The following is a 25349-nucleotide window of genomic DNA, read 5'->3' as shown; positions in this document are numbered from 1 at the left end:
TACAAATTATTACTCCTCACTTATAAAGCACTAAATGGTTTGGCTCCCATATATCTATCCAGTCTTTTAACACGCTACAATCCGCCACGCTCCCTGAGATCTCAAAACTCTGGGCTTCTAGTAGTTCCTAGAATAGCAAAGTCCACTAAAGGTGGTAGAGCATTTTCACATTTAGCTCCTAAACTCTGGAATAGTCTTCCTGACGGTGTTCGGGGCTCAGACACACTCACCCAGTTTAAGTGTAGATTAAAAACATATATTTTTAGCAAAACCTACACATAACATACGTCTCACATCATAACCTTGTGCTCCAGAACATCTGATCACATGCACATTATCAACTTGTGCTGTTAATATCATGAACAGTAGCTACGCTAATTCCTCTCCACTGCTTCTCTTTCTCTCCCCATCCCGAGGCATCCTGAGGTTGGCCAGCTCCAGTCACCTCCCACCTCGTGATGATTACGGACCTTTGAAGAAGTAGATGCCGAACTCACAAACATCCCGAACCATCTAGAGACGTACCAGTGCCATTTGGATCCCGCTACATGTGTGGAGTTTTGACATTGGACCTCCTGGAGTGTTTAAAGGCTCTGGCATGGAGAAGCTGATGCTGGATCTGTGGTGATCACAAATGCTGAGCTCATAAAACTCGGAGCTACTAACCATATAGACTGTATAAGACTGCAGAAAGAACATCACTTATAATCTTATACTCCAGTAATCATGTTAGTTCTCACTGTCCAGTGTTCTTTATTGTTGAAAGATTTATGATCAAACTCTTGATGTCACCCAAATGAGGATGGGTTCCCTTTTTGAGTCTGGTTCCTCTCAAGGTTTCTTCCTCATAACATCTAAGGGAGTTTTTCCTTGCCACAGTCGCCACGGCTTGCTCATCAGGGACAAATTCACACCATTCACCATCACTGTTGATTTGTGTAAAGCTGCTTTGAGACAATGTCTGTTGTGAAAAGCGCTATACAAATAAACTTGACTTGACTTGACTTGACTTGACTTGACACACGCACACACGCTCATATACACACCGATATACACACACTTACACTATCCCATACACACAATAATTATTCTATACTTAGTTATGGTATAATTTATGTTTATGTAAGGCATACTGAAAGTGTCCATTTATTTAAAGCTATTTTATATTTATTGACTTCAAGGAAAGTATGAGTGTGAGTAGAAACAAGTCTTTGTTCACATAAAACATACACAAATTAGTGTGATGAAGGATTTTTTTACTCCTTCTTAGTCATGTGTGTGTGGGGGGGGGATGTTTGGTCTGGTTTGCAGGATGTGCACAGTATAGGAGAATGGATGTTAATAAGTTTGCAGGAGGGTCAGTCGGCAGTGTAGGTTGTTGCAAAGGAAACTTCGATGTTGTCTTTGTCTATTCTAAATATCTCTTAGGTTTGGTGGAAGGTTTCAAGAAGGTTCAAGGTTTTTTATTTGTCAATGCCACCTTATGTGCAGACATACAGAGGAATCTAAATATTTCTCATTTCTCTCATCAAGTGTTTTCATTGTCAATGTAATATAGAAAGTATGTATAATCAGTCAGTGCAATTTCAGCAGTCAGTGCAATATAAAACAGATTTTGTATGAGGTAACAGCAGTGCACTTTTAATAAATAGACATATATATATATATATATATATATATATATATATATATATATATATATATATATATATATATATATATATATGCAAGTATACGTCCTAGTATATGTAAACACACCTCAGAGAAGAAGCCTCAGAGGAGAGAATAATATATGGTGTAACTGTAAGGAAGTAAACATTTACAGCAGTGCACTTTTAATAAATAGACATATATATATATATATATATATATATATATATATATATATATATATATATATATATATATATATATGCAAGTATACGTCCTAGTATATGTAAACACACCTCAGAGAAGAAGCCTCAGAGGAGAGAATAATATATGGTGTAACTGTAAGGAAGTAAACATTTACATGGCTGTCTGTCAAGTCAAACCAGATAGTGATACTTTGGATGGTTTTCAAGAATTTGTGCCAAATGCATAAAAAAATGATGTCATGGTGCTTTCCACCGACTGCAATAGTAGAAAGAACTAAACTCTCGAAAAAATGGTGGCAGAAGAAAAAGTCGTTAACACATAAAAAAGCAGGTGGCACAAAGTTTGATGAAAAAGGTATATAACAGTGGTGTAAAGTATTTGAGGAAATGTACTTCATTACTCTACTTAAGTAATTCTTTAGCTTTTTTCTAGTTTCACTGTATATCAAAGATATAAGCAATGTTTACTCTCTACTTAACTACATTTATGATTCAGTATATTTTTTATTCCACTACATTTAAGTTGTTAGTTACATTTTGCATGGCAGCTTTATCTGTGATATTGCAATTTTATATGTCCATTTATTACTAATGTTTTTTTTTTTCTATTTTGTGACATGAATCTGTCATTTGTGTTAATTGAAGATACTTTTTTGAAAGATCACTTTACTACTTTGACTTTCTTTTTGATCGACTTGTTTGATCTTTGTTTCCTTCTGGCATGTTAAGAGGCTGTTGTGTTGTTCCTGGTTAATGCACTGTTGAGGTGTACAATTTGATTTGTATTTTGAGAAATAACATCTCTCAAATCAACTGTTTTTGGCTTTTCACTAACATGAGTCTTGACGTCAAGGACCAGTGAATCTTTAAGCCTATGTTCAATATTCTCAATACTGTAATACTTTTACTCAAGTCATATTGGAATTGGTGACTTAACTAGTAATGGAGTAAGTAATTCTGCAGTAATGTATCGATACTTTTACTCAAGTATGATTTTCAGGTACTTTTTACACCTCAGGTATGTAATTATCAATGTGTTTTAGGGTGCTTTTATAGAGTGACCTGGCTTTATTTGCTGTATAAAACCTCATTTTTGGCATCATAACCCTGGATTCTGAACTTTTCTATTCTTCAGGTCATCTTCATTATTATTATTGTTATTATTATTATTATTATTATTATTATTATTATTACTATATTTTATTTTTTACTAAATATGTTTATATTTAGCCATGACACTATCTCTGCTTTTTTCAAACTAAAAATATTTATTTTATAATCGATAACTATTATGCACTAGCACGTTTATAACACGTGTTATACATATAATACATATAGACACTTTTTTACTTTTATATATTATATTTTATATATTTGTATTAGTAACCATTCAGGACCTAAAAATGAAGATATAAATAATATACTGTGTTAAAGATTGTAGCCTTTATTATAAGTTATAATGTATTTCCCCACTTTTTTTTTTGGGTGTGTTTGCAATGGTTTTTTATTTTTGTATTTTTTGTGCGTATTCGCCATGTACAATTCCCTTCAACGCGTGTATGACGTCATCAAGACAACCCCGCCTCTCCTCCGAATGCCCGTCCCTTTATAAAGATCTCCTTCATGCCGTGAACTTCTCCTTCACGCGGCAGTTTGATCTCGACATAGGCAAGGATGCTCCCTCCTGGTGTAGGTGCAAAAGCCTCTATCGTACAACATACACAAGCTGACAGATGGCATCCGACAGTCCCTGGTTCACACATCACTGGGTAAAACTCGTTAGTTATTGTTTCTTTGCCATTTCTTATATGGATTTTTTTTTCTTATTGATTTGCATTTTTCTTTACAGATGTGCTGTAATATGGAGACCCTGGACTTATGTGTCAGACAGTCAGCCTAAAAAAGTAAAAATATCTTCAGAGTTAATAATGTATCATATTAATCATATGTCATATGATGAAGTTGAAGATGTGTCAGCTCTGTAATGCTTTTTTTAATTTTTTTTTATTTATATAATAGAAAGCTACTGGATCCAGTCAAGTGTCTGCCATGCAAGGCTTTCATCATCCAGTGAGGTTCGTTTTTCCCTGTATATGTCGAGTAATTTACAATATTAGCACCATTTCTGCAAAAAAAATATATAGCCAGTTATTAATGTGGTTATACAATTGTATTTTTGCAGCACCTACAAAATATACATCCCAAAAATATGATGCAAATAATCTTTTTGACTTCACCCAACAGGCTGTTCATGCCCAGATCTAAGATCCAGGACTGTCTGTCTGACCTGGGGAGGAAAGTTCTGACCAGCTTTCCTGTTCAAGCCACTCTACACTTTTATAATGATGACTCGAGCTCTGAAGAGGATGAAGATGAAACAGACTTGTGAAAGGACAGGTTATCCTGGTAGCCGGTTTCAGGAAGCAGGAATGATGCATGAATACACAGCGAGACTGAGTTACGGAAACACGCTGTGCTGATACTGTTTACTCAAATAAAGCATAAACACACCTTTAACCCGAGTAAGACGAAAACGTACTCCATCACATTCACCTTCCTCAGGAATGCCCATGGGACTCAAATTGTGAACAGGTTTAAATTCAAGCATGTGTAATTGTGTACAGTGCATGCTATTATAATAATTATTATTTTTTTTAGGTTAAATGTATTAATAAAAGTATTTGATTTGTATTATTTTGTTATACATGATAGTATTTGTATTGTTCTTATGTGTGTAAAGAATAAAGATTTATTTTTAAAGTTCAGAACACTTTTCATGCGCGTTCGTTTTGCATCACATCATACGTATGATTCAAACATTACAGATGATTTCAATCAACAGATTCGTTTGCAGTGACTAGGATTTGAATACAGTGAATGAATACAGTGATGAGGCATGAAGACACAAGGGGTTAGACAACTACGTAGTTACTGTTATACACTGGGATATTATTAAATATATTTATGGTTTATATATTTTATTTTACATTTCCAAATGAGGTCACATTTCAGGTAACTGCTGACTTTAATCAGACCATGCAGTGTTAGATTTGTTGTTTTAATGTTTTTTTTTTTTACTTAAATGAGTAAATGAAATTAAATGGAGAATATCAGCTCGATGCTGACATTGGAGCTTCTTGGTAAATATAAGTAAATCACATTTCATTTACACATTATATAAACAAGTTTTAAAAGCTACCCCTACACACACACACACACACACACACACACACACACACAGCAGAGAAAAAAACCCTTTTGCACCAAACTAAACCATTCTGTGTAAACCCTAGAAAGTGTTGTGTGTAAAAATCCCTAGGAGAACAATTTTTCAAATATTCAAACTATCCCTGGTACCATGCTACAATAAAAATCACACTTTTTAAAAAGTTCACAGATTTTTCTTTTCTGTATTTTTGATGAACGTTATGACACTGATCTGTATATTATTTCACTGCAGCCACATGATCAGATGCTTTAGATAACTATGACTCGTGCCTCTCATAAATTTAATTTAAATTATTAGTATAATTAAAAAGCAGAAGCTAATAAAGGATCTCTTATACTTTTCATATTATTAATCTATACTAGCTATAAGCTTTACAAGGGCAGAGCTGAAGGTCTGAGTAGAAGGTAACGGTAGGGTTAAACAGTGGCCAGCCACTCGACACCAGCTCTGTTTGTTTATGACGGGTTATCTGCAGCGGTGGCGGCCGCCGACCCTTCACCTGTCTGCAGGAGCGACGAGGACAGAGAGGCAGGACGAGACAAGGGTGGACAGGTGAGGGCAGGAGAGGTGGGCAGACTGATTGAAGAGCCTCTATGAAGTCCTGGAGATGGACAGATAGCCAAGTGACCATTTCACTTCTAGTCTGAGTTCAAGAGATCAAACCCTCTACAGTGACTCTGTAAGTCAAATCTGAGCATGTATAATAAAACAATAATTAGTAGCATGGTTTTATTTGCAGTACACTTTAAGTGAGATTTGATCACTATGTAAGAAAAACTGTAAGAGGAAATTGTAAATTAATGTCAGAAATATTTAATAAAATCAGATGCTTCTAAATCTAAACCAGACACTATAAAGGGATAAAAACGATTACTGATCAAACCTATATTGTGTTTAACTGTCCATTTCTCTTCAAATCTCCAATATTAAATATTTACCCCCCCCTTTCTTTTTGTTTGATCTGAGAATATTGCAGAATCTTCCACAATTCCTTTAAAGAGCTCTTATTTAAAAAATATATCATGTTTTATTGATGCATCCGGATCCATTTTAATAATTTTACAGCAGATGAAAAGGTTTGCAGCTTGATTAATGTTAAAAACATTTAAACCTGCATATTAAGTTTTAGATTAACCCCTTTTCATTTCCAATTAATTAGGATAAATAAGAACCAAAACAACCAAATAGTAGTTAATAGTAACTCATGATCAAGCAATGCATTTAGAGTCTATCTGCTTGTACATCACAGACCCCTGAGAACCATAGCAATAATCAGTCTAACTACAAAACTTTTAATGCAACAGTTTATTAAAAGATTTTCTACTGCTGCTAATGGATAAGACATACACTAAACTAGTACATAGTTGACATGATGTGTTTTTGAATATAAATAAAATTATATTGTTCCCAGTGTGTAAACCCCAGACAGCATTCTGCAATCTCTTATAATTGCAATTTAATTTTGGCCCCTTCCTATAACACCTCTATAAATAAGCAAACATAATTAGACATTAATGGACCTATAAAATACATTTCTTTCTTTTTTTTGGTAACACAAAAAAGCCTTTGCACTTCTACTTTTACTTGCTTTCAATCAAACTGTGAAATGTCCTTCACCCTGGGTACTTGTCCAGCACTTTTCCCCACTGCTCAGTGCTGTGATTAGGCTCCACCTCTGAGGGTCAGGTGTTTACCATACCTTACGCTGAGGGTTCACCTTAAAGTCAAATGTCTGTCCTGTCATGAGTGAGTGATGGAAAAGGTGCATCTAAAACCTCAGCAAACTCCACAAACCAGGACTGATGAAAAGCAATGCTGGATGATGGTCATCTATATGGATCAATGCAGATCAGAAATTTGGAGACATGAGACATCATGCAAAAGGACACTGCATCGTGCTGCTCGGGTCTGAGGGTTTTAGAGTTCTTTGTGTGTGAGGTAGAAACGACGGTTGACTTCACTAATCGACAGATCTTGCAGTCGAGGTATGGCCTCTTTCTGGCCTGGATCCTGAAGCTGAGCCTTAGCAAAATGATCTACAGAGAAATAGGAAATAATTACTATCAGACTGTATTAATATCATCATGAGAGACATATTCTATTTTCCACAAAGCAGGGATGAAGACACAAGAATATTGACATAAATTATAAAGAACATCACCATTATGAGCAAATTCTAAATTTTAATAATCTGTCTGTCTATCTCTGTCTGTCTGTCTGTCTGTCTGTCTATCCATCCATCCATCCATCCATCCATCCATCCATCCATCCATCCATTCATTCATTCATTTGCGGCATTTAGCAGACGCCCTTATCCAGAGCGAAGTACAAAAGTGCTTTGAGTCTCTAGCAATGAATAAATCTACACTGGTACACAAGATTACAAACTTATTATAAATATAACTTTTGAATTCTACAAAGCAAACTTGGAAAGTGCTAATTTAGTGTTTCAGGAAGAGGTAGATCTTCAACCATCGCATAAAGATAGACAGGGACTCTATAGGGACCTCTAGGGGAAGTTCATTCCACCACCTCAGTGCCAGAACAGAGAAGAGCCTTGAAGTATACTTACCGCTCATATACACACACACGCTCGTGCGCACAAGATGTGTAAAATGTCACAGTATATGTATATGTAGAGAAATATGGGCTATATAAATATACAGTGTGAAATATGTACAACTGTAAAAAGTTATACATAAAAAAAAGTGCAATAATACTTTTTTGTATTAATTATTTACAAAAATTATTAATTATATATTATATATAATACTTCATAATAATTGTAATAATAATAATAATAATAATTGTGCTCTATTGAAATAAAGTGTAATACTCTCTATTATGTCCATGTTTAAGTACCTGTGACCACTATGGACAAACTCCTACACATAACGTAGTGTAATAGTCATTAATAACATTTGTGGCATTACAATTAATATATATTTAAGGTATCTCGCAAAAGTGAGTACATCCCTCGCATTTCAGCAACCATGTTAGTATATCTTCACAAGGGACAATTCTCTAAACTATATCCATGTTTCCTTTTTCCTTATCCACGTTTACAGTGTGCAGCTTGTATAACATAACAGATTTAATGCCCCCTACAAAATAACTCAACATACAGCCATTCTTTTCCAAATAACTGGCAACAAAAGTGAGTACACCCTAAGTGAAGTTGTTACAACTGTGTCCAAAGTGTTTTATTATTGTTAATATTTTGAGTGAGCATGTGGCTGCTGGATGTTAGACAAAAGGCGCCTCTCCACTTCCACTTGAGGATGCCCCACAGGTGCTCAATAGGGTTCAGGTCTTTAGACATACTTGGCCACTCCATCACCTTCACCTTCCTTAGCAAAGCAGTTGTCATCTTGGCAATGTGTTCGGGGTCGTTATTATGTTTCAAAACTTCTGTTCCGCCCAGTTTCTAAAGAAAGGGCATCACGTTCTGCTTCAAAATGTTGGAACCCATGTGTCCCTCAATGAACCGCAGCTCCCCTATACCAGCAGCACTCATGCAGCCCCAGACCATGATGCTACCACCACCATGCTTAACTGTATGCAAGACACAATTTTCTTGGTACTCCTTACTCACACCACATGCTGCTCCCTACAGGGTCACTTTTAATCCTTAGAATTGTGCATGAACGACAGAGCAAGCCAGACAAAGGCATCTAAGTGTATGTAGCCAGGAACTACCTGGGAAAAGCAATTAGTCACGATGCATCTTTGGAAGTTGCAAGTAAGCTGGCATGCTTGATTCTTTCTCGTTTTCTTCCTTTCGTGTTATTCAGGTCGATGAGCTGCTTAGTTGCAGTAAGAAAAAAACCCCACTGGACTTCTGTTATACTCTTGAAGATATTTTTGAACTCATGCTAAGGGCTTACCTTCAACCTCTTTCTCTTGTTTTCTTCTGGTATTCTTATTTCTTCTCTACCTCTTTGCCTTACTGATAATACCCAACTTTTTTAGCTAATCATTTACCTTTTTGGATTATTGTATCCTAGAGTAACCAAGACTAACCGCAAGTCTTAGACGATGTAATCTTGTGTACTACAACGATTTGATTATCTTGGCATGATGCTGCGATATTCACTAAGTTTAGAATAAATTATAATAAAGCAAATTTTGTTGTTGTTTTTGTCAATGAGGCAGTGGAATGAACTTCCCCATGATGTCTAGCTGAGTCACTACCTATCTTTCAACGATTTTCAAACCTCTTCCTGAAACAGTTTAGGATGATGGTATCCTAAGTTTGCAACACAGAAAACCAATGTTGATTTATTCATTGATAGTGACTCAAAGCACTTTGCCCTGGATAAGGGAGTCTGCTAAATGTCATAAATGTAAATGACTAAGCACAAATCCAAAAATGCCAGTGTGACACTGTGCAATTGAGCTGTATAGGTGTGTTCTATGGCAAAGGTTGTTGTTATGGTGTAAAATATTATGCTGTAGAACTTGGGTACTGCATGTGACCTTTTTAACAGAAGACGTTACAAAATTACTATTAAATATAGTGATTCATCTCGCAATGCAATGTAGCATTCCGGTTAATTCGGAGGTTCTATTAAGTGTGGTGTTGTTGCCAGATAGATACAATGTCTAGAAAAGTCAAGCACAACACAAATGCACAGGAAAGCAGAAATAAAGACACACAAGTTATTACATTAACAAAGCAAAGAGACCAATAATTAAACTGCTTTTTTATATATGTGACCAACATACTGACATATTTTAAGTCACATTTTATACTGTATATGTAAACAGGTCCTAAACATGGAGTCTAAACCCCACAGCCAGTGCAGCACCAATCATTACGACACAAGAATACAGATTATCAAATAGAGACATGGCTTTTTACCTGTGACGTTGTCCACCGAACACAGAGGAGCTGTGTTGATCATATTGACTCCAAACAGCACCACAAAACACATGGCAATAGTGACAAGCAGATAAACCGGCAAGGCGAGAGCCCAGTATCTGTGGAAAACAGAGGGATTTTAGCACGTCTGTCTAGTTTTGCCTTAAATACACTCATTTGCTGCCAATCGCTTTCAAAGCTGAGTTACTACAACTATCCCAGGATTGTGCTGTGTATAAATGTGCTGCCTCTCAATAATAGCGTATGTGATTACAGATGATCAGCCATGGACACAGCTGCTGTGAAGGCAATAAGAACACAGTCGATTTTTATGTTTCTAAATCTGGAACAGCTTTTGCACATTTTCACTGCCCATAGCTGTTAGATTTACTTGTTGTACATATATTCAGATCTGCACAATGTTGCTATTTGCACTTCTGGTAGACTGCATCTCTTTGCGGTGTACCTGTATTATCAACACAGTCTCACAGCATTTCGTGATATAATGATTTTTCCCCATTTAATCAGAGAATAAGGCAGAAAATATACGGTTAGGGTTATATTTTAATAAATGTGTTTGTCTCTTATTAATGCAGTCTCCTAAATTAACCAGGATAATATATTTACTGTATTTTGACTGGAAGGAACCGCAGACTATGGTTTAGAGTAGCTCACCGAAAATAAGGCAATAAAAACAAGGATGAAATCTCTTGCTTAAATGTTGAATAATACTACTTGAAGGTAAAAAAAAATCAATAACAAACAACAACAAAAAAAATACAGCATCTCTGGTATACAGTAACACCAAAAATACTTCCGATGGAAATACATTACAAAGAAAGTTGTCCTCAGTGACAAGAAAAAAAGAGTCAAATTCGTGTCTATGAACATGAATCAATAGATCATATTGCGTGACTATATGACGAAATGTTGTGAGACTGGGCTGGTGTGTGTGTGTGTGTGTGTCTGTCTGTCTATCTATGTTTTCACAATATTGATGAACAGTGTCCAATCTCATACTGCAGTGACGTGCTATTATAAGAGCAATAAATCTATTAGTGTTGACCAATGCGATATATCTTATCCATGTTGCGATAGATTCGATTTGGAGAAATCTACTGATCTCTCTCTCTTTCTCTCTCTCCTTTGCAGACACTCACACAGGAAATGTTCATGATGCCTACAAATACTGAAAAAGCAAAAAGAAGTAACCTTTTTATTCGGGTATTTAATTGGAACATACCTAATAAGTGTATGTACCTCCTAAGACAAAAAAAGGACTGTAGATAAAAGACAATAGGTCCAATTTAATCTTTTGTCCAAAGTCCAGCAGCACCTCTGATGACAATACATGAGGATTATAATACTCAGATTTCATTAAGGAACAAAAGACTATTTCTATCATTCATTTAAGGTTATCAATGACATGGTTTACATACTTCTGGGGCCAGTAGGTTAATCCAACAGCATGTAGCCAGGTCTCAGGAACATAAGCCCAGACTAAATAATACACTGACCAACAGAAAAACAAACACAAGGCAAATGAATGTATGTAGAAAGCTTCAGATAAATAATATTTCGAGTGTTTTGCATGTTTGTGGTTCGTTAAATGCTTACAGAAAGCAAACTGGGATCCCAGAAATAGGACAAATCCATAGATCGCCCTCTCAGGCAGAGGTGAAGGAGAATTCTCCACCATGATGAACACCAAACTGTAGGACTGTAACCTGGAAGGCAGATCCACTAATCTAATTCACATTTCAGCAATAGATCTACCTGTAGTAAAAAAAAAATGCTGCTTTATTACTAGATTAGTAGCTCTTGAACTTTAGTCACATTTTAACTCACTGTATGCCACCAGAAATATTATTTATTTATTATGAAATACAAAACATTTTTTGATGACGAAATACAAAAAGGCAGCACTTCCCTTTCTCAACTGACGTCTATTCACTTGCCTGTTTTTTTTTAGTGTTTCAGTGCTGATGACTGCCATCTACTGGTTTGGATCCGCATTACAACTCTTTTTCTCGTACTCGATAGAACTTTCGAAATAATTTTGTTTCATGAATTGAAATTGTTTACTTGTTAGTGTTGTGAGAGTCACGTTTACAGAGCAGAATCGCTTTTTTTTGGGAGTCGACTCTCAGATTGTTTCGTTTCCCTCCATAACTGTGATAAATGGACGGCCAGTAGGCGGCGCCGCTGTCCTGTTTATGTTTTAGGCGTTTATTGGGAGACTAGAGAGACGTACGAGGCTTTATGTTGATGGAAATCTTACAGCCCTGAAGAGCGATCGAAAGGTTGGTGACATGAGTTTTTCTACGTGTGTGATTTAATTGATCATGATCGTTTTTATGGGATCATTTAAGTTGTGTATATTGTGTTCTTTATCATGTCTGAGTATAAGAGCAGGCTGGGGCCGAGCTGTTGTAGACGTTAGCTCAGTCTAAACCTGGATCCATTGTAGTTCCTGCATGTAGCACTTTTTCTTTCTTATAATGTCCAGAGGAACTCGATTATTCGACTTTCTGCCTGAATTCTATCTAATATTCATCTTAGATCTTGGTTACGTTTTGGATAATGGCCTAGGTAAAAAAAAAACATTTTAAAGTACAAACCATAAGAGCTGCTGCACTCACATGAGAACTACAGGAAGTGACTAGCACTTCCTTACTATAGCATTGCATGTTTACTAGTCTTTAAGAATGTAGGGACATGAGAGACGTTACATTTAAATAGTTATCAGTAAAAGACTGTGTGTGTGTGTGTGTGTGTGTGTGTGTGTGTGTGTGTGTGTGTGGGCGTTTTTAGATGTAGTGCTTGATTTGGGACTAAGCGACTGTAATACACAATGCATTAAAAAACCCCCACATGGTTTCTGTAGATTTTAGGTTTGGCAGGATGAATGTCCACCCTCGCTTGTTTTTAACAGCATATTATCTTCTGAATTATCCTTGAAGGGCGAGGTTATTATACCCTTCCTGGTGTGCATGACTCAATATGAGGTCAATATGCCTTTTCCAAATATGTCAACACCTCTCCTAGAAAGGATTTAAATGTGGTTGACTTTTTAAAGAAGACATTGCAATCAAAGAGGTCCTATTTGACTTAGCGATGATTCCAAGGTACAATCTCTGTCTGAAAAGGGTAACACGATATCGTTCTTTTCTCATACAGATTGCCTTTAGGCTTTATATAAATATTTGTATTGATCTGTTCTATTTAAGACTCGAGATGTTTGAATCTGAAGACTCTGACTTTGAGGAGGGACCGGATGTGGTTCGACACAAGACTACAATCGTATGTTGGGATCAAAAGATCTATTAATATACTGTATTATTACATGTACTAGAAATAATGATGTCCTCGTGATTAATCTATTCACCATGTAGGTTAATCATGGAATGTTTCCGTTGATCCACATGGACCAATCTGGTAAGATATCACCATTTCACAGCAGCTGTTTGCTTTGCTTGGAAAAGCTGAAATGCTTTTGGATTTAAAAGCAAACGTTTCCTTTGAATTGTCTAGACGATATGTACGAGAGATGGAGTCGAATAAAACCTGAGCTGAGAAGAGAGGCGGGACACTTGATGCATATCTCGATGTTCTGGTGGCACATTTTGTACCGGCAACAGGATAATCACAGCACTACAGCCTGGGCTGTAGATATGGGCTTCTTGGATTCCAAGTGAGTTTTGTTTGTGCGATATACGCACGAAAAATGTTTTGAATATTTCATGAGTCATGCAATTTCTGCAAATTCATGAAATTGGAAATGGAGGAGTCACCACTGTAACAACACCCATCACATTCTTATTGAGCAATACTCTTTTTGAAAAAAGCATTTCACTAATCCTTAATTCGTACAGGCTGATGTTAATATACAGGTGTGTCTCAATTCTTTGTATCAACTTTCCTTATTGTAGATTTCAACAGTATATTACACAACATTTCAATAAAAAACAATTTTTGGGTGTTTTAATAATGAAGAAAGGCACCTAAATTGTGCTGTGAGATATAATAAATAAGAATAAACAAGCAGGTAATGTACATAATAAGTAAGGGCTTGAAAAATAAAGGTGGTATTGAGCTAAAAGAAGGAAACAAGGGAAATCAATAGCCCTGGGGTTCGATAGTCAAATCTCAATCTCTTCCATTTTGTATGATAAAGACCAGGATGCTCATTATGAACTTCCCTTTAACACATTCAGTACTGTTTCTTTTATATTTAACAACTGCTTTATACAAATTATACAATTGAATTGGTTTACAAAAGACATCTGTGTATGCAGGTAGTCAGAAAGTGATGCAAATCTATTTAAGGCTTAAATAGAATTGCAAAAAAAACAAACATTGTATTATAACAAAATTCCTGCCAAATCTGAATCATTATAAAAGCTAATTATACGTTTGAATGTTTTGTGACATGGTGATCGTGGCTTTTCCTTAAACAGTCTAAATGAAGAGGTTTCAATGCAAGTGAAAAACACTTTGTTCGATTTTTATCGTGTCCAAACAAAAAAAATAGTTTTAGAGGTGTAGGAGAGGCTTTCTATGCGATCTACGATGCGATCATGATTTCTTTTTCTGCTCAGGGAAGAATCCCAAAGCACACAGAGTGACACATACATTCTTTTTCGGTTTAATGCGGGAAACTGACAAGTATAAATTCTCTGGACTAAACCGGAGTTAAAACTGTTCCTGATTGGGTAATAAGACGTAGTTTCCAGAGATGCGTGAGTTCAGACAAAGACATTCCTATAAGACACTGCACAGACAACATAGGAATGTGTGTTAGGAGAACTAGTGTGAGGCCCGTCTTAATACTAACACATTTGTATACAGAGGACTGAAAATTTCCATCAGCAGATCTGTTTGTGCTTTGTGGAACACTTTGCATTTCGACGCCATAGTTTGCATCCACTTGTCCCTTTAGAAAGAGGTGTCTTCGTTTTTGCTCTTCTTTATCCCTATTCTTTGATGAAACATAATCTAATAGAAAGCTAATGGAAGTGGAGACTACTGGATGATCAGGTCTCCATCTACAGGGCACGACGGCTCACTGAGCGGTTTAATGTGGATGCTGATTCTGTGAATCGGACGCTACCGTCATTTATGGTGACCAGGGGTCTGTTTTTTGTACGTCACTTACTTCATCCGAGATCAAATAGCAAATCCAAGTTTGTCTAATCGTTTTGGATAATTAGTTGTGATAATTGTTGATAATTGCGCATTCCAGTGTTGCTTGACAAAGCTATAAATATTGATCAATACACACTACTGAAATGGTCAAGGGACACCTCAAAAGCTGTAAAATAAATAAATAATAATACAAAAAATAAATAAATAAAAAAAATGCTTGAGGGCAAAAGGTTGATTAAAAAATGTGCTATTTTTTTGCTTATTTTTCCACAATAATTTTTTTTAAAAACAAGTCTTTCTCAATGCCACAGCCACCACAGAACACACTAGAATTTGAGAGCAAGTAAAAGTACTTATACTGCAATTAATAAATTGAACTTTAAAAAAAAAAGATTTTATGAGGGTCAAATAAATAAATATTGTTAACGATTCGCTCACAAGAAAAACTTTCCAAAAGTAAATTATGGTGAGAATCAAGTCTATCACGTGTTATGTGTTGCATTCATAAACTCTGTATTGTTTTTGTTGCCCTAGAAAAAAAAATGGAGAGGACATTCAACAGTCTTTGCATTAATCACACTCAAATTAACTGAACTTTTTCCTATTGGTTTTTTTTTTGTGTGTGTATCAACTGTTTGGAAACACTTAGTCTTTTATTGTTTTGAGACACAAGAATGTTCGTTTTGTTTATATGCAACAAACCTAGGTCAAAGGCAAAAACACACAAGAATTGGACATTGAATGACAGCAAGAAAGTTCAGTAGACGGATGAGTCCAAGTCGACATTTTTGGCTCTAACAGAAGAACTTATGTGAGACAAAGAACAGGGGAGAGGATTTCAGCAGAATACCTCACTCCCACAGTCAAACATGGAGGTGGAAGCTTAAGGGTTTGGGGTTTTAAAGCAGGGAAGGCTGGAGACTTATTCTAGGTGAAAATAAACCTGAACCAACATGGCTACCATTCTATACTTGTAAAATTTCCATTGGGATGAATAAAGTGACCTACAGATGCACCCACCCACCAATCAGAACCAACTTTACCATACGACTAAACAATAAACTCAAGTGTACGTCCAAGTGTTATTTACAGAGCAATCAGTCAGCTGGAGTGTTGTCTATCATAGAGTGGCCTGCCCAGTCACCGCACCTAAACCCTGTTGAACTGCTCTGGGATGAACTGAATCGCAAGGTCAGAAACAAATCTCTAAGTAGAGAAGAACATCTTTGGCAAGTTTTACAAAAAGCATGGCAAAGCATTTCAGCCGAATGTTTGGCTGAATCGAATTGACTGCATGTCGAGCATGTGTAAAGCTGTTATTTATGCTAAGGGTTTTTTTCAATGAAAATAAAATTTAACAACTGTAAATTGATATTTGTTTGGTCAAAGCAAATATGTTAAATGACCTCGTTTGTTGCGTTTAAACAAAAGGAAGATAAATATGTACCTCTGTAAGCATGTAATATATATATATATATATATATATATATATATATATATATATATATATATATATATATATATATATATATATATATATATATTATATAAGGCCTTAATCTTTGATACAACCTTTAATTTTCTTTCATTTATAGTGTTTCAAATGATTTGAGTTTGAAAAAGCTGCAAAAAATCGAAATCTTGGAGCTCATCCTTGACACTGTGGAAAAAAGCGTATGTATTGAGGTTTTTGCCTTTTGTATGGTTTGAAAATGTTTTATAACACATCTCATGAAGGTGTCCATGCAGTGTCTGTATCTAGTATTTTTATTTGTCTTTATAGCTGGCAGGCACTGATCCTGAGAGGAGAGCAAGAGAGTTGATAATGATAAGCATGTCTCTGAGAATGGTAAGTCCTTCAGCTTTTTGAAAGATTATAGCCTCACTTTTATAGGACGATTCATTTGTCTTTATGTATGTTAATAAGAAGATGCTCGTTACTTCTGGAGTGATTTTGTAGAAACCTTGGCTTAAAAAAAAGTGTGTGTGTATATGTATGTATGTATGTATATATATATATATATATATATATATATATATATATATATATATATATATATATATATATATATATAAAATAAATGCACATACACTTTTTATTTTTATTTTATTAATTTAAGAGAAATTCTTGAAGCTGGATATAAAACGCTAAAGAATCCATGTAACTAGGAAACGGTTAGCGGCTGATGCTAGGATTCTTTAGCATTTTTCATACATGCACAAAACAAATCTTATTTCTGGTACGGAGCGAGTAGCCACAGTGACACTGCGCTAACTCTAGTTTCTTTTTGTTTGATACCTCTGGCATTGTTGTGCATGTTTTCAGGTTTAATAATAATAATAAAATGCTCTCAAAGCATGAAGGCGGAAACTAAACAAACTTGCGGTTTGCCACTCAATACGTTCTTGAGTGAACTCAGATTTTAAATATGTTCCGCATGTAAAAAACATTACATAGCGAAAACCCTGCACCCAAAAATTTCGACACGTGTACCGTTACCCCCTATTGTGTGTGTGTGTGTGTGTGTGTGTGTGTGTATATGTGTATGTATATGTATGTATGTATATGTGATATATATATATATATATATATATATATATATATATATATATATATATATATATATATATAAAATAAATGCACATACACTTTTTATTTTTATTTTATTAATTTAAGAGAAATTCTTGAAGCTGGATATAAAACGCTAAAGAATCCATGTAACTAGGAAACGGTTAGCGGCTGATGCTAGGATTCTTTAGCATTTTTCATACATGCACAAAACAAATCTTATTTCTGGTACGGAGCGAGTAGCCACAGTGACACTGCGCTAACTCTAGTTTCTTTTTGTTTGATACCTCTGGCATTGTTGTGCATGTTTTCAGGTTTAATAATAATAATAAAATGCTCTCAAAGCATGAAGGCGGAAACTAAACAAACTTGCGGTTTGCCACTCAATACGTTCTTGAGTGAACTCAGATTTGAAATATGTTCCGCATGTAAAAACATTACATAGCGAAAACCCTGCACCCAAAAATTTCGATACGTGTACCGTTACCCCCTATTGTGTGTGTGTGTGTGTGTGTGTGTGTGTATATGTGTGTATGTATATGTATGTATATATATATATATATATATATATATATATATATATATATATATATATATATATATATATATATATATATATAAAATAAATGCACATACACTTTTTATTTTTATTTTATTAATTTAAGAGAAATTCTTGAAGCTGGATATAAAACGCTAAAGAATCCATGTAACTAGGAAACGGTTAGCGGCTGATGCTAGGATTCTTTAGCATTTTTCATACATGCACAAAACAAATCTTATTTCTGGTACGGAGCGAGTAGCCACAGTGACACTGCGCTAACTCTAGTTTCTTTTTGTTTGATACCTCTGGCATTGTTGTGCATGTTTTCAGGTTTAATAATAATAATAAAATGCTCTCAAAGCATGAAGGCGGAAACTAAACAAACTTGCGGTTTGCCACTCAATACGTTCTTGAGTGAACTCAGATTTAAATATGTTCCGCATGTAAAAACATTACATAGCGAAAACCCTGCACCCAAAAATTTCGATACGTGTACCGTTACCCCCCCTGTTGTGTGTGTGTGTGTGTGTGTGTGTGTATATGTGTGTATGTATATGTATGTATATATGTGTGTGTGTGTGTGTGTATATATATATATATATATATATATATATATATATATATATATATATATATATATATATTATAAAAAAATACCTCTTTCTCTTTCTTTCCATAGGAGGATGATGGTCTTATGAGGGCAGTCAGCTGGCTAAGTGAATCTGGTCCTCCAGGTCTAAGTCGTAAAATCCTTCAACTAGGCTCAAAGCACATACGCCTCCAAGTTTTAGAATTTGTGTTTTCCGAGTGTAAGTCATCCCACTGTATTTGCTGTAAATGAATGATTTCAGTGTGAGTCCTGAGCAATGGCTCACAGACGCTCACACTTGACTTGTTTTGCTGTGACTGATTGGGGAGAAAGAGTGTACCACCCCTAACTTCCAGACAACACACCAAGTTTTGCTCTCTTTGACTCTAGGCTGTGATTTGATCTTAAATCCTGTCACATTCCGCTCGAGCTGTAGCTTGGCCTTTATGCTAAAGCTTTAATCTTCAACTTTAAACTCCATGAAAATCATATCAAAAAAAGGGGAGAGATTTTGCTGGAAAATGCCTTTTATTTTTTCCCCTCAGATTCTCGTTTCATACAAGTTATGTCTTGTAGCAAAAATAGGATGTTTAAGGAGCTATCTTTGGATCCAGAGCCATGGTGTTTACAGGTAAGAATTCAGCAGCGTAAGAATCTGTTTACTTGCTGAGTCTTAACTACGTTTAGCTACACATCCTTCGCTCTCCGTTCGTTTCTGCAGAAAAGTGAAGAAATGAAAAACAAAGGGAACGATCAATTTCAGAAGAGAAAGTATGATGTTGCATTGAAATGGTACACGAAGGCCATTAAATACCAGTAAGTCCCCAATTCTCTGACTTATACATACAAGCAGAAATTATGGCCTGTATTTCAATCTTGCATGTTATGTTTCAGTCCCAACAACCACATATTGTATGGCAACCGAGCACTCTGCTTTATTCGTTGTGAAAAATACCTGTAAGTTTTACAGAATATTTTTTAATGCATTTAAATAATGTTATTTATCGGTATTATATTGTTCGCCTTATAAAAAACATTTTAGAATTGTTTTTTTTTTTTCAGGAAAGCAATGGCCGATGGGAAGCGAGCTATTTTACTGCAGCGTGACTGGGCAAAGGTAAACCTCTCCAGATATTTCACCCTGATCATAAAGCTTTTCAGCCTTCCTGGCCAATTTTTCCACGTTTGTCCTCTATGTTCCAGGGCCACTATCGTTTCTGTGATGCCTTATTCTTTTATGGAGCTAAAGACAAAGCAGTAGAATCCAACATTACAGCTCAAAGCTATTGCAGTGCGGATCCGGAGGGAATGAGAGACCTTCAGCAGCAGTACAGTCGCTTCATGATGGAGATTTCTGAGAGTAGAAGTAAGGGCAGATATTTAAAACCTTCCCTGAAGTTAAGCATAAACTCCATAACTACAATAATAATTAAGTAGTAATAATGAAACGCATAATAAACGAAGAAAATATGCAGAATCATTTTATTCTCTTTAAATGTATTATTTTACATTTTTTTTCAAGCTGAAGGAAAACAGAAGAAAACGGAGGCTAAGAAAGGATCCAGTAAAAGGTATTATTTTGTTTAATTTTTAATATACAGTAAGAAATGCATTTATTTGTGTCTGAATAATGTTTGATTTCTGGTAGACCCGAGACATCATGTGGAATCGATCCCACGTCCCAACATGTTGATCCAGATAAAGCTCCAGAGGCAGCCCATAACTCTGATTCTGCAGAGAATAAGGTAAGAGGACAAAAATATATTATTCAATTATTTTCCTCACTGTCGGTAACTAGAAATCATTAGCGGAAAGCAACTTTAATATAAATCTTCAAAAATCAATAAATATTTATAAAAGTATTGGGTCATGTGATTTTTCCGCACTGCATTCTACATTTAGTCTCCATTTGCTCTTATAATTCCCTCTATTCTTCTGGGAAGATGTTCCACTAGATATTGGAGTGTGCTTCTAGATATTATTATGAAAGGCAGGTACTGATGTAGGTGAGGTGAGGAGGTCTGGGGTGCAGTCAGCGTTCCAATTCATCCCAAAGGTGTTCAGTAGGGATGAGATCAGAGCTTTATAGCAGACCACTCAAGATCTTCCTCTCCAAAGCATGTAAACCATAATCATCATGGAGCTCACTTTGTGCACAGGGACACTGCCATGCTGGAACAGGTTTTTTGGTTTCTGCTGCACCACTACTTCCCTTTTCTCTGGAGGTTTTTCTGTTCAATTCGGCAAATATTTTAACCCAAGTTTAGCCTGTTGGATTAACTGGCAATCTAAAATTACCCATAAATTCCCACATATAAAGCTGAGAGCTTAAATTACTCAATGTTCATGTTCATGATGAACTATTGGACATTGTGATCACAATATTTCCTATTTGGGCTTTGCTAAAGGTAAATGTTTTGGTCCATAACCTTTATTTTACTGGGACAGTCTAGCATAGATCAACCAAGACTTTATGACAGTCATTAATATTCGACAAAAACTTTAAATTTTTTCCCCTGCAGTGAGGAATGTAAAAGAGTGAGAATTCTTTAGCCAAAGTGTTACAATCTTGGTGTCTGCAGCCTTTTCAAAGAATAATAATAATAATAATAATAATAAAAAAAAAATCTGATCAACTGGTGTTAATGCCAGTTGATTAAAGACATTTTATTTTTGTTCTCAAATCCCCTTATCTATCTATCTATCTATCTATCTATCTATCTATCTATCTATCTATCTATCTATCTATCTATCTATCTATCTATCTATCTATCTATCTATCTATCTATCTATCTATCTATCTATCAGTCATAAAAGTCAGCTAAATCAATTTACAAATGGTCTACTTTAAAGGTGTGCCTATTGAGTAACTATCGAATTGTTCATATTCTTAATAGCAGAAAGCAGAAGACACAAAGCAGGAGGAACCATCAGGTGAGTTACATTTACTTTAGTATTCTTCCACTTTTTCTTCTGTGTTTTTTGTGCATTTATAATATTCAGGTTTGTACTGAATAAATAGTATAAGATATCTCTCATAAAAAACTAAAACCTTTGTTTAGAAAGAAATAAAATATTTACTCCTCCAAATAGACATAAGTCATCATAATACTAATAGTAAGTTGGTATTACATAATAGTCAGTTGCAACAAAAAAATGTAACTATAATAACATTTTTGTTTTCCTGACAAAGGAATGTAATAATTAAATTACTTGTACATTCAAGTTTATTCACAGTAGCTTCTAGAACGTACCAGGTGTACAGGCAGGACAAATGCACTACATTTCTGTATGAGTCACATTTCAGTCATGCATTAACAGGTCAAGAAGAAAACTGCAAAGAAACCAGACACGCAAAATCATGTTTCATTCATCGGGTTTTTGAGACACCACCAGAAGAATGTGTAAAGTGGATTTTGTTTAGACCCCAAATAAATAACTGAAGCAATATAACCCACAGTAGTTTACTAATATTTAGTTGTTTGTTTAATTTTATAGTTAACAAACTATAGTTTGTTAGCTATAAACTATTAAACTATAGTTTTATAGTTAGGTTTGGAACAGAGCTCTGCACACAATAAATGTTTTGTGTTAAAGCAAATCACCATATAAAAGTCAGCCAGGGACTAATGACCTGCTACACACTTGATCACACATAAGTTACACACACACACACACACACACACACACACACACACACACACATACATACATACATACGGTTCTTATATATGTATGTGTATATATAATGAATAACTACAGAAAAAATTTGGCCCGTTTTTTTTTGTTGTTGACTAAGTAAAAACAAAACTTTTAGTTGTTTGTTATATTATATTAAAATATTTATTGTGTATAGGGCTCTGTGCCAAAGCTTGTACACCCATAAAAGTTATCCCAAAATCCGTATTCTATAATAAATGTTATCTGAGAAGCCATTAGAATTTAATATGAATGTCCATGTGTTAAATTGTCAGTATTTGGCTGTAGTGTGTGTGTGTGTGTGTGTGTGTGTGTGTGTGTGTGTGTGTGTGTGTGTGTGTGTGTGTGTGTGTGTGTGTGTGTGTGCGAGAAGTGCTGAAACATCAAAGCGTGTAAAAATGACATTTTGTTTAGAGTAAAAATAATTAAAACAAAATAGAAAATTGCCGGGTTTTTACTATGTAGAAACAAAACAAATACATCATTTCAGAACCTTTCATTTTGAAAGTGAATACTAATGAGAAATAAGTGCAATAACCTGTTTGGAAAGTATTAACATAATAAAGGAATAATTAGTTGAAGCACGTTTATGCAAATTGATTCTCAAATTTGGGTTCGATTGCAAAGTACTAATAGTACATATACAAAACTAAAAAGGTCATCATTAAGGTCAGGTTATGTTCCCGGGTATCGCAGGAGCGACAGAACTTCGGCCACCTTCTACCTCGAGTCTCATACATGAAAGCACCCAGGTTTTTCCCCCTTTACAATGTTTGTGGTTGTCATCAGGATCTTTTTTTTTTTTACATAATTTTACTTTATTTAAATATTTTTTTGACTTCACAAACCCCTTGTTGCTTTGTGAGATTGGTGTAGACATATATCCACTGTAGGCATGTAGATCTTTTCTGACTCTGTCACAAGTGGTTATGAAGTAACACAAATAAACAATTTGAATCGCTCCAATCCTGTTTGCATCGATTTGTTTAGGTGTGATGATTGGGATTGCGTGTATTTTCAAAACAGGAAGTGGAATCTCTTTGCAGTTTGCACAGATTGAGTTATTATAGAGAAGGTAAATTGGTTTGGCAGGGGAGTGTAGGCCATGTGACCCATTTGAGCAAAGTTTGCTCTTGCAGTCAGACCACATATCCGCTCTGGTTCAAGAGGAAGCGATAAGACAAATGCATAACCGATGTTGCACCACAAGTGTTCAGTGACTGGGATTTCAGAGGCAGCAACAATGACTGTGCATATTATGCGTTTTTATGTTTCTCTTTCTGAAGAAATGTGTGTGGTGTGTGTGTGTGTGTGTGTGTGTGTGTGCGCGCCAGGGGGAGAGGCTAAGACGGAGCGGGCGCGCTCATGCTTGTGTTGTCAAATTTCTGTTCTGCCATTCAGGTCTTGCCAGTTTTGTTGTGTGTCTCAGAAGGAATGCTCATTCTGTCCCGCGGTGATTGTGTGCTGTGCTTCACAAACTGAACTTTCTGCTTTCAGGGACGACTTTGACTGACCCTCAAATCGAGGATAACTTTGAAGAACCTAAAAGGTAACTTGAGCTAAACCGGCACTTTTTTCTCTCTCTTTTGTCTCTCTTTTGTCTTTCTTTCGCACTTTCTTTTCTCTAAAAAAAACAAACAAAAAAAAAACAAGCAACACTTCTGAAGTCTTAATTCTTCATAGGTTTTTCAGGGCAGTGCATCTTTATCTTATTAACTCGAAGGAAATTAGACGGCTGGGTTTATATTAGTAAGCTCAGCTCTGTGGTAACCGCTTCACATAGTGTAATGTTACATATGTGGTATTAACTCTTAACACTTTGGTTTAGCAACTTTTCTGCTTAATTATCGTATGAATGTATACTTCAACAGATTTTCTTGTCACCATTTGCTGTCTATATCTGGGTCCCTTTTCTATCTAGGACAGTTTTGCTTTTTGTTTCTCTCCTCTCTTGATGGTAAATACCTTGAAAAGTTGCAGCAGTCTTTTTTGGAGTCTTTATTCAGAATCTTACAATTTTGCTGAAATTACTTGCTTTCTTGAACCCATTTAATGTTTAATACTTAAACATTTCCATTTTATTACATAACATTTATAGCTATCTATATATTATTATAACTTTTTTTCTTTTTTTTTTTTTCTTTCTATCTCTCCCCCTCATTTACTGGAGTCTACTGTATTAGTCAGATTGACTAGGAATATATTTCTGTTTTATGAGCAGTTCTTTACTTTTACAAACATTTTCCATATTTCATATTCTATGTAGATATATGTATATTTTTTTATTTATTTATAATAAGACAAATAAAAAATACTATATTTTGGGGAAAAATGTGTGATTCACATGCACCTCCTTTTCCGGTCATGTATCGTAGGCAAAAAATCACTTTAGAACAACCTACTTCCATTAAAATTTATCAAAAGAAACATCAATAAAGAACTTAAAATTTAAGTATTTTACAAGGCTGTCAGGGGATATTTCAAGGAATGGCATTGCATTTTCAATTTCAGTTTAGTAAAGAGACTAGTTGTTAAGGATCTCTTTTGCTTCTGAAGCTTATGCTTTTTGTTATTATGTTGTTATCTGCACTGTAGTGAGATGCTTCTTCATGCATGCGGTTTCTAATCAAGGTGGAAGTAATATTGCACTTAACTATATTGTTACAGAGTCTAAATAAGTAATAAAATGTGTGTGTGTATATATATATATATATATATATATATATATATATATATATATATATATATATATATATATATACATTTAATTACTTATTTAGACTCAGTAACAATATAGTTAAGTGCAATAATTCATGTAAAAAATACAGATTAAAAAAAACTAAAAAAAAGTTGG

The 25349-nt window shown here is 35.1% G+C and overlaps 3 protein-coding genes across 4 annotated transcripts in view; 2 read left to right on the top strand and 1 right to left on the bottom strand.

Annotated features, from left to right (window-relative positions):
- The first annotated feature begins 3479 nt into the window (after positions 1–3479).
- Positions 3480–4676, top strand: ripply3 (ripply transcriptional repressor 3). The gene is made up of 4 exons (XM_046861841.1): positions 3480–3625; positions 3706–3760; positions 3876–3931; positions 4101–4676. Exons 1-4 carry the CDS (start codon positions 3531–3533, stop codon positions 4243–4245), a joined length of 351 nt encoding a protein of 116 aa, XP_046717797.1. The 5' UTR covers positions 3480–3530; the 3' UTR covers positions 4246–4676.
- Positions 4677–6375: 1699 nt separating this feature from the next.
- On the bottom strand, positions 6376–11903 carry LOC124393473 (phosphatidylinositol glycan anchor biosynthesis, class P). The gene is made up of 4 exons (XM_046861341.1): positions 11567–11903; positions 11389–11461; positions 9950–10068; positions 6376–7121 (listed from the first exon to the last, which is right to left on the bottom strand). The coding sequence occupies exons 1-4, from the start codon at positions 11646–11648 to the stop codon at positions 7003–7005; spliced, it is 393 nt and encodes a 130-aa protein (XP_046717297.1). The 5' UTR covers positions 11649–11903; the 3' UTR covers positions 6376–7002.
- Positions 11904–12149: 246 nt separating this feature from the next.
- ttc3 (tetratricopeptide repeat domain 3) overlaps positions 12150–25349 on the top strand; it is a 35316-nt gene continuing 22116 nt past the window's right edge. The window contains exons 1-16 of one of the 2 annotated variants that reach the window (XM_046861334.1): positions 12150–12252; positions 13180–13252; positions 13345–13387; positions 13484–13643; positions 16693–16771; positions 16881–16946; positions 18887–19016; positions 19342–19427; positions 19518–19612; positions 19691–19753; positions 19859–19913; positions 20000–20162; positions 20319–20367; positions 20445–20541; positions 21697–21730; positions 23993–24044. In XM_046861334.1, coding sequence (XP_046717290.1) covers positions 13187–13252; positions 13345–13387; positions 13484–13643; positions 16693–16771; positions 16881–16946; positions 18887–19016; positions 19342–19427; positions 19518–19612; positions 19691–19753; positions 19859–19913; positions 20000–20162; positions 20319–20367; positions 20445–20541; positions 21697–21730; positions 23993–24044 — 1238 coding nt within the window. In that variant the 5' untranslated portion in view covers positions 12150–12252; positions 13180–13186. Of the gene's footprint in view, positions 12253–13179; positions 13253–13344; positions 13388–13483; positions 13644–16692; positions 16772–16880; positions 16947–18886; positions 19017–19341; positions 19428–19517; positions 19613–19690; positions 19754–19858; positions 19914–19999; positions 20163–20318; positions 20368–20444; positions 20542–21693; positions 21731–23992; positions 24045–25349 lie in introns of both variants that reach the window. The other variant, XM_046861333.1, reaches the window with a different exon arrangement.

This window comes from Silurus meridionalis, chromosome 11 (genome assembly GCF_014805685.1).
Source record: "Silurus meridionalis isolate SWU-2019-XX chromosome 11, ASM1480568v1, whole genome shotgun sequence".
NCBI classification, from domain to species: Eukaryota; Metazoa; Chordata; class Actinopteri; order Siluriformes; family Siluridae; genus Silurus; species Silurus meridionalis.
The sequence above is the reverse complement of the archived record's forward strand: the minus strand, read 5'-3'. Positions and strand labels throughout refer to the sequence as shown.